This window comes from Perissodus microlepis, chromosome 20, assembly GCF_051167445.1.
Source record: "Perissodus microlepis isolate ML-2025 ecotype Zambia chromosome 20, ASM5116744v1, whole genome shotgun sequence".
Classification (NCBI taxonomy): Eukaryota; Metazoa; Chordata; class Actinopteri; order Cichliformes; family Cichlidae; genus Perissodus; species Perissodus microlepis.
The window spans coordinates 1,368,555-1,378,187 of NC_140480.1; the positions used below are offsets into that span (position 1 = coordinate 1,368,555).

Below are 9,633 nucleotides of genomic sequence, written 5' to 3' on the forward strand. Positions count from 1 at the left end.
GAGGGGAATTTTGCACAGACGACATCCTGTTCAGCCTTTGTGCCTCATTCAGCTTTTTAGCACTTCTTATGCAGGGATAAAGGGTCAGACAAAATCCATTCAATCTGTCCCTCTATGCGTAATGTCTGCTTTAAACGATGCTCTGTCGAATCGGCCATATAAATAAATACCAGTTCATCTACATGTTGTTGATATCCTGATATAGACAAATTTAAATGAAAAATTGAGTTTAATCTAAATTGTTGTTTTTGTCTCTCGTCTTTTCTAAACAGGCAAACCTGGTGGCCGCCTTTGAGCAAAGTTTGGCACTGATGACAGCGCGGCTGCAGAGCCTGTCGCTAAGCCACGAACAGAAGGTAACATCCCAGCCCCGCTTTCAAGCACAAACAAATAAAAACCTGAGCTCCAGCTGCGTTCCACCACCGCAAATTTCTCATGAGCACTCGGCTAAGAGCTAATACGGAGGTGACTTTGATCGAATCCTGCAGTGGGAGCTGAATCTAGGTTAGAGGCCCCTGGCTGCAGTCCTGCAGGGTGAAAGGAGGAGGATCAGTGTGTTAAAAATCTCTAAAGGCTGAATGATAAGAAAGACTCAAACAGTTTGCATGTGCACCTAAAGTAAACATCACATTCCTGCATTCTTCTGCCTTTGTGTGTTTTGGTGTAAAAGAATCGATCAGTGCCTGAGGTGTTTAGTGTGAGCGTGCGTGTGCAGAGTCTTTCTCAGTGCTTCATGCCTTGCTGCTCCCTCTGAAAGCCCTGTCTAGACCACTCCAGGAAAGGTCTTTGTTGTTTGTGCCAGTGCACTGACCTGTGCAGTTCAGCCCAAAGCACAGACTCTTTAACCTTGAGGAGATGGGCCGGGCGGCTCTAGTTAGAGTGGAGTGGCATCGATTTTAGCAGACAATAAGCGGCACTGTTGTTCTTGTCTTTTTGAACTTTTCACATTACATTGGTTTGAGTTGAAGTGCATTACTAAAAGCTCACTCCTACTACATAAATAACATATTCAAGTTATTTAATGAAAATATTCATGATTTTTAAATAAAAACCTTTTTCATGTATTACAGCACAAAGTCCCCAGTTATAAAAAATAGTAAAATGAAAATGCAGCATTTTTTGGATGATAACTTGATAACTAGACGAGTACAAGCTATCACTCGGCTCAATTTTCAAAGCAGACACAAACAAGTCTTCCTCAAACCATTTATTTAATGTTTGTGCAGGACTCTGAGCTGATGGAGCTCCGGGAGACCATTGATGCTCTGAAGACCAGGAATGAAGAAGCCCAGGCTGTCATACAAGGAGCCTTAAACAACCCAGATAACAGCAAAGGTCTGTAAACTATTCAGGTTATCTTCTTATCTCTCTCTCACTCCACAGCACTTTTATTCAATATTTTCTCTCTTTATTTTTTTCCAGATCTGTGTATCAGACGTCAGAACTCCTGTGAGAGCATCTCCAGCCTGAACAGTTTGACCAGCATGTCCAGCGTGGGCAGCTTGAAGGACCAAGATGCTAAGAAGAAGAAGAAAAAGAGCTGGGTAAGAGCTGTTTGCGAGGCTTTATGTTATTCTCACTGCATGGTCTGTGTCTGTTCTCCTTAATGAAAATGACAAAGCAGCGTGGATGAAGTATGACCAGTCTTTCCCTCCTTTGTGTTGTGCTATTCTGCTCTTTTAGGTCTTCGAGGTGAGTTCAGTCACTGTGTTTCTATAAAACCTCTATCGATTTCCTGTCATACAGCATGATGGACCATCTAAAAGTGCAACACAGTCCTCGAGTACCCTCCATCTCTGCTGATTGGCCTCCCACACTGCTGATTGGCTGCCTCTTATGTGACCATTTAATTTGAATAGATGGCCGTAATTCGGTTAGAGCGGCTAGCAGCAGAAATGATGTTCCGTAAGAAGCGAAGCGCTCAGGCTTAATCATCGAGTTTATTTAACGCATCTTTCAGTTATGTTTCTCCCCTGTTACATCATACTTTATCCTGTATTTTGTCCCTGTGTAAGAGAATACATGACTTTTTCTTTTACCATGTAACTCTCACTAAACCAGCTGCTAAATCTAAGTGCAGAAAACTGATTGTAACTTGGACTCAGTTGCAGAAAACGACTGAAAGTTCAAAGCGGTAGTTTGTCATTTTGGGGAAGGCTCTTTGTTTTTGATTAACACCAGCTGCTTGGTTTAAAACAAAGGTACAAATATTCTGCTCTGTGAGATTTACAAATGCACATGATGATATCTCGTTTATTCATTCTATATAAAATGAAACTATACTTGACAGATTGGGGGTTTTTTTGCTTTTATTTGCAGTGAAAAATGACAAACTATTCCTTTATTTTTTATACTCTTTGTACTTAGCATGTGTCACATTAACAGTTCTAACTATTCCCTCTTTTTTTCTTTCCAGTTATGAATGCAGTCATGTGAAGTCATTGTTTGACTGTTTTATATCAGTTTATCTCTTCTGTTTCTATGTAGCTGAGGAGCTCCTTCAACAAAGCATTCAGCATTAAGAAAGGCTCCAAAACATACTCTGACATCGAGGAAATTGCCACCCCCGACTCCTCAGCTCCTAACTCTCCCAAGATGCCTCATGAAGGGGGGGAAGGAGGAGACGGCATGCTGCCTTCCCTCAAAACCTCAGCTTCAGCCACCTCTGTGTGAGTACACAAACACCTACTCCACCGCACAGCTCAGCAGTGCAGTTTTCGTCTATGAAAATTTCTTATAAGGGCTCCTTGGCTTTTTCTAGGATCATGGAAAGTACAGAAGAGGGAGACGGCGAGGAAAGCGCCGTATCAGAGTTGCGCTCAGAGCTCTGGGTGAAAGAGAGGGAACTGACAGATATTCGACTTGAAGCCTTAGACTCTGCACATCAGCTTGAGCAGCTCCGAGAAGCCATGAAAAACATGCAGGTTTGTTTTGCCTACTGCACGTGTCTTTGTTCAGTTACCTGCAAAGCTGTTATTACAATTTAAAGCTTTATTCTGCTCATGTTTCAGTCGACGGTGGAGAACCTGAAGGCAGAAAATGTCAATTTAAAAACAGGAACCCAGCATCACCTCCCTGGCTCTGGCCCCACCTCCTCCACATCCCAGCCTTCAGGCCTGGCGTCCCTCCTGGGGCCCTCTCTGAGGCAGCCAATGAGCATGTCCCTCACCAAATCCTTCAGCCTTAGTCTGAATGATTGTAAAGATCCAGGTCAGAGACTAACAAAGCCTTAAAACAATGTTTACCTCATAAAGAAGTGCAGCGTGCATCTACTCTTCATTTCCTCCTCTCTTGCAGAAGCGTCTCAAGGTGACACGCTAAGCGTGTCTTCTCAGCGTGAAGAAGTGTGCGCACGTCTGCTGGTCCGTATTGGAGACCAAACAGAGGTAGACGTGGAACACTTTTATTACTCACAATGTCCGATAATGTCAAGAGCTTTAACTGGACAATCTGGAAATTAAGCGTCTGTTTCTTCTCTGTAGGACGGTAAACAGCAGCAGGAGTACTACCTTGGCTCAGTACTGATTAATGCGAGGACTGACTGGCCTTGTCTTGACTCCCTCATAGCCGAGACCTTCAAAGTAAGTCTTGTAAATCTGGTCTCCTTTTTTATTGAGTGGACATTTGTGGTTCAGTAGCCCGGCTGCGATTTGTTTGCTCAACCGTAAAATTTTAACTGTGATATATTTATTCTTTGTTTAGGATTATTTAACTCAAGTGGACCCGACAGCCAGCTTGGGTCTGACCAGTGACTCCCTGCACATGTACCAGTTTACCCAGGGCAGGCTGAGGGTGATTGGGGGGGACAAACCCCAAGGCTCACCTTATCGATGTCTTGGCAATGGTCCCGCTCGTATTTTTGTCACCTTGAAAGGTTAGCAGATATAAGTGCATTCAGTGCTTTTTCCCCATGTCCTGTCTCCCTCCCCTCTAACCAGCGGATGGCTGCCCCTCCCAGAGTTGGTTGGAGTGGAGTGGTCAAAGTTTTTCCTTGACTGTGCTCGTGCTTGCTTCATATGGAGTTTTTTGATTGTTTGGGTTTATTTGTATTGTTGTCTTTGAATACAAAGCAGCTCGAGCTAAAAGTTGTTGCAATATTTGCACTATATGAATAAAAATGGAGCTGAAAACAGTTTGTTTTGCTTTGAAACTCTGTATTCAAAACTCTTATTGACGTCTATTTTCTTAAATGAATTACATGCGGCTTTTTAACTTTTAAATGGTGCTAGTCTCTAGGAATCTTCCACATATTTTTAGTGTAATCTGAGGCCTATTTTGTAAATGAAAATGGTTGGCTTGAGGGTCGTGGATGCCACAGTGCTATTAAATAGCCACAAGACAAAAGTAGGACTTTGGGAATGTAATGAAAGCATGTGATGGTTTATCTGGACCAGGGTTTGGCAACCCAAACCTTCACTGTGGTTCCTGCTTTGACAGAAAAAAGCCCCTCTTCTATTGTTAGGTTGGAGGGGCTAAAATTTCTATTTTCATGTTGAAGGTTAAGCCCCCCGAGACCTAGACCAACTGATGTAATTTTTTTAAGTACTGGATCTAGTATAAAATTAGACAGTTTAGTTATTTATTTGTTTTTTTTAAATGGATGCAGTTTTATGTGTAGTAAATGCTACATGCATCGTCTTGCTCATCCTCCCCCCTGTGTCTGAAACTCTTCAGGTCTCCGGGAAAAATGTGTTGACTCACTGGTGTTTGAGACCCTGATTCCTAAGCCCATGATGCTGCACTATATCAGCCTGCTGATGAAGCACAGGCGCCTTGTTCTGTCTGGGCCCAGCGGGACAGGAAAGACTTACCTAGCTCAGCGTCTGGCCCACTACCTCCTGCAGCGCAGCCGCACTGACTCGACTGAAGCCGGCCACGAGCCCGGTCTCCTGGGTCGCAGCCCTGCTATCACCTTCAACATGCACCGTCAATCACAGAAGGTAAAACCTGATTAAGGAGTTTTGGTGGGTTTTTTGTTTCTTATTCTTTCACAAGCAAGTATGAAAATATGTATTCACCTTTTAACAGGAGCTGCAGTTGTATCTGTCAGATCTAGCAAATCAGATTGACAGAGAGTGTGGAGGGGAACTTCCCCTGGTTGTTATCATCGATGATATTAGCGATTCAGCGGCCATCACTGAGCTTGTTAATGGAGCGCTCACCTGCAAGTATCACAAATGGTAAATGACTTTGAGAATTACTCTGTTTCACCAAAGAATTCAATAAGATTTGTTTAATCAAAGAGTAACAAGATTTTCTCTGTTGCTGTTTCAGTCCGTACATAATTGGAACGACCAATCAACCTGTGAAAATGACGTCTAACCATGGGCTGCACCTGAGCTTCAGGTAGGCAGAGGACTGGATAAAGCATACTCCATTACCCTGTTTAACTCTTACGCAGAAAGTAAGTGTTTCTTGCATATGGCCACAGGATGGTGATGTTCTCCAACAACGTAGAACCAGCAAATGGGTTTCTGCTGAGGTACTTGCACCGTAAAGCTGTAGAGGCTTACCAGGACCAGGAGCAGGACTTGGCACGCCACCAGGAGCTCCTCCATGTTCTCGACTGGATCCCTCAGCTCTGGTACCATCTGCACGCCTTCCTGGAGAAACACAGCACTTCAGACTTCCTTATAGGTGAGATATTAGCAGACAGAGTGAGCAAAGTCCGACTTGGGTACTTGGGAGAGAGTTGTTATGATAAAGGTATTAGGAAAAAGACCTGTTAACAAAAAACACTGCCTCCTCCAGGTCCCTGCTTTTTCCTGTCATGCCCAGTGTCAGTGGCGGAGTTCAGGCAGTGGTTCATTGACTTGTGGAACCACTCGATCATACCGTACTTGCAGGAAGGAGCCAAAGATGGCATTAAGGTGAACATGCACACATTTCCAAAATATAACAGTAGTGGAACAAACAATAACCCCCTCTATAACAATACTGTTTTTACTGTGGACTTGTCTTCCTGTCAGGTCCATGGGCATAAATCAGTATGGGAGGATCCGGTCGAGTGGGTGAGAGGCACCCTCCCTTGGCCCAACGCACAGCAGGATCAGTCCAGGCTCTTTCACCTACCTCCTCCTAGCATAGGTCCACTCAGTGAGGAGAAGAAGCCTCCTAAAGACACACCTCCACCCAGCACACTGGAGTCAGATCCACTGGTGAGTGATTTCTTTTGTGCCTAGATGTGCTTTAGTCCAGTTTGATTTGCTGAGAGTGGAGAATATTGGCGGGAATACAAACAAATTGACATAGTTTCAATAAGACTGTGAATTAATTCAATTAACTGCAAAAAAAGTTCATGTTGCAAAAGGTGTGGAGAGTGTAGAGCAGGGGTCCCCAATCCCAGTCCACGAGGGCCGGTGTCCCTGCAGGTTTTAGATGTGTCTTTGATCCATCACAGCTGATTTAAATGGATAAATTACCTTCTCAACATGTCCTGAAGTTCTCCAGAGGCCTGGTAATGAACTAATCATGTGATTCAGGTGTGTTGACCCCGAGTGAGATCTAAAACCTGCAGGGACACCGGCCCTCGTGGACTGGGATTGGGGACCCCTGGTGTAGAGCCTGCAACACCTCATCTAGCAGCTCACTGTAACTGGGCCATCGTGCTCTATACTCACAGGAATGTTTAAAACTGTCTATCAGTACTAAATTCTCAATAAATGTACTGAATTTCCTGCGATTGTTTCCTCAACTGAGTCCTTTTATTCTGACACAGAAAATATGTCTTTAGCATTAGAAACACATAAGAAAAGAGAGCCTGATTACAAACACTCAGCTCTTTTCAAAAAGCCACCGTACACAATGCTGGCAGAGCAGTTATTGGATTAAAAGTTGAATAACTTAATCTCTATTTCCAGCCATATTTCATATATGCAAAGCCAAATCTAACCACAGGGGGAGAACACATGTCTAGCAATCTTCTCTGTGGCTAACTCTTCTTCTGTGTCTCCTCCTGCTCCACAGATGGCCATGCTGCTGAAGCTCCAGGAGTCGGCCAACTGCATAGAGTCTCCAGAGAGGGAAGGCAGTCTTGATCCCACTCTGCAGGCTACACTCTGAGTAGACTGTCGATAAAGCTAAGGAACTGTCGACTCTACAGCACGGCTCTCACAAATGCAGTTCAAATGAGAATTTAAAGACTCCAAGATGAACTTTAATGTGTGCTCAGTGAGCAGTTACAAAGCTAAATGTAAAGAATCTACAGAGAGAGAGGGAGTAGGAGGATTATGGACAGTGGACAATGGGTTTGCTCCTCCCGGATATCTGAACATGGGAAAGATGATGAAACCGCTTTGATAGGAAGCTGCGATGATCACGACGTGGAAAGATGGTGTCTTTTCTCCCTTCTGCTCTCAGCTGGTATCAGATGGGCTGTTGTTGAATCTGCAAGTGCATGGTGACCAAAATAGTATAAAACAAAATATTACCTATAACCCCGTTGAATATTTGTTCCCTTTGTTTTTTTGTTTTTTACTGCCGCAACCCTCACAACAACTATTGGTGCTTATAGGTTTATTTTGGAGGCACGTGCGTCATTTCAGGAATGCAGACTACAGAAAAACAGAGTCTGATCACTCCCCAAAAAGTAGGACCAGCACTTGACTACAGCCAAAATGCACTTTATTTTTTTACGTGTAATAATTGGATTTTAGGAGGCCGTGTCAGTGACTGTGTATCAAATGGGGGCATCAGCTTGGCCAAATCATGCAGTTCACTAGTAAATCCTCCAGGTGGCAGCATCTATAGATTCCTGCCTCTCTTCTCTTCATGGTGCGCTTTCAGTCTCACTAAAGGTGCTTGGTAGAATATAACACACACTCAAAAACACAACTATGAAAAAGGCCTTGAATGTTTTCTTCTTTTCAGTTCTGCTATTTTGTCATTTATCGAATAAACAGAACTGCGAAGCTGCAAAGAGCAACGTGCATGAGGTGAAAACTGAAATGAGTGATGATTTCATTTTGGGTTGAGTCTGTAAAGAGAATGTCATCATACGTGGACTCAGTAACCAGTGTTATGCTGATATTATAACCACAGGAAGTCAATGTACTGAATTATAAACACAGAGAGAGAAAAAAATTGAAGAAAAAAAACACCCACGACCTGCTTGTTTATTGAGCACCGTTTCTGGCTATGCTTGCGTATACTCTGCATTTAGATATCAGTTTTAAAACACAGACTTCTCTTGTAATAGCTGACGACACAGCTCTCAAAGTCTTGATTTTGTAGGATTTTTTGTACCGAGTCATCTTCAGTGATCGCCCGTATGCCGACATTTATCACCTGTGTCATCATCCCTGAAGCAGAAGCAGAAAACTTTAGCAAAAAATAGCCGTGACATTTTCTTTCCTCTTTCCTTTACTTCCATTTTTTGATTAAAACGTGACTTTCTGCTAATTGTCAGTTTCCTTTTCTCACATGGTTTGAGTTACCGTCAGAAAAGACTGATTAATATTTAAATGTGACTTCCTCCCGTTTTGTTTCTTCATTGGTTTGCACATGAAATATGCTAGAGGTAGTAGATGACAGTATTTATTGCTCACATCTTGACTGTTAACTGAGATAAAGTGAGAAAGTATAAAGAGCGGTGTAAGAGGAGGAAACTGTAGGTTGTTGGGATACTCTTAAACCCCTTAGCTTGACCCAGAAGTACCTCAGACTGCCATACTCTGCCCATATGTTCCTCTACTGCTGTAAAGTAGAGGCACGATGCCTAAGTCTATCTGTGCCTGAAACACAATTTGGCCTAAAAAGCTGCTTTGATCTACCACACAGAGGCCTCGATCTAGAGGGAACATAACTAGTTCCGCTGACCTACTCTGATGTCACTTCCATGTCATCACTTCAATGCCCAAATTTGGGTTTCGAGTGGGTTATCGATATATTTGGAGCCTTTGACAGGCAGTTATGTGATAAGCTGTAAGTTAAGATGTGTGTGTCAGTAAACTGCAGTTAATGCGAATGTGTATCATGACTAGGCTGCTTTGCACGATTTGACACCATCTTCAACTTAAGCTTGAAGGTCTCGTCGTCATTGGGGAGTTGCCTGAGAAATGGGAAGCTGCGTGAGAACAGATGCAAGCCTAGAGATGTAATGTTGATGCATGTATCCCTGGTGTGTTCCCAAAGTTTCCTTTCATTGGACCTACCGCACTTAAACCTTATCACGGGAGGGATTTTTAAATAACTGGATATCTTCCTCTTTTTCACATTGTTTTTAAGAGCAGACATGTGGGTTTTTTTGTGTTTTTCTTATGCAAATATTTGTAAAGATGTTTTGTTTTTCCTCTTTTGTACATTACATCACTATTGTAAACACTGTAAATAGTCACTGCGTCTGCGACAACAATCACTTAAAAGAGATCTAAGAGAAAGTTGGGCCCGCGTATGCAGAAAATGAGCGTCCTCTGTGGTTGTATTGTCTTCCTCCAGCAGGAAGGAGCACTTGGCTTAAAAGTGGGCTCGGTAAAGGTTGTATGGCATGTCTCTATAACCACATTAAATCCCATATGTCTAACATTGAGCAGTTGTTACAATAAAGTCATGCCATTCATCACATCACTACCTGTTTTCTACGTGTTGTTTCTTTATAATCCACTAGGGGGTGCTAATGGGCCACTACTCAATTAA

General features: G+C 43.0%; 1 protein-coding gene across 6 annotated transcripts in view; it reads left to right on the forward strand.

The window, feature by feature from the left end:
- nav1a (neuron navigator 1a) overlaps positions 1 to 9,564 on the forward strand; it is an 83,590-nt gene extending 74,026 nt beyond the window's left edge. For all 6 annotated transcript variants that reach the window (XM_084918199.1, XM_084918200.1, XM_084918201.1 and 3 more), the window contains 16 exons: positions 273 to 356; positions 1,227 to 1,335; positions 1,423 to 1,544; positions 2,488 to 2,669; positions 2,762 to 2,924; positions 3,012 to 3,210; positions 3,298 to 3,386; positions 3,483 to 3,581; positions 3,703 to 3,874; positions 4,675 to 4,940; positions 5,029 to 5,180; positions 5,275 to 5,346; positions 5,432 to 5,637; positions 5,752 to 5,870; positions 5,970 to 6,158; positions 6,967 to 9,564. In XM_084918199.1, coding sequence (XP_084774325.1) covers positions 273 to 356; positions 1,227 to 1,335; positions 1,423 to 1,544; positions 2,488 to 2,669; positions 2,762 to 2,924; positions 3,012 to 3,210; positions 3,298 to 3,386; positions 3,483 to 3,581; positions 3,703 to 3,874; positions 4,675 to 4,940; positions 5,029 to 5,180; positions 5,275 to 5,346; positions 5,432 to 5,637; positions 5,752 to 5,870; positions 5,970 to 6,158; positions 6,967 to 7,062 — 2,319 coding nt within the window. In that variant the 3' untranslated portion in view covers positions 7,063 to 9,564. The remainder of the gene's footprint in view (positions 1 to 272; positions 357 to 1,226; positions 1,336 to 1,422; positions 1,545 to 2,487; positions 2,670 to 2,761; positions 2,925 to 3,011; positions 3,211 to 3,297; positions 3,387 to 3,482; positions 3,582 to 3,702; positions 3,875 to 4,674; positions 4,941 to 5,028; positions 5,181 to 5,274; positions 5,347 to 5,431; positions 5,638 to 5,751; positions 5,871 to 5,969; positions 6,159 to 6,966) is intronic.
- Positions 9,565 to 9,633: the final 69 nt, after the last annotated feature.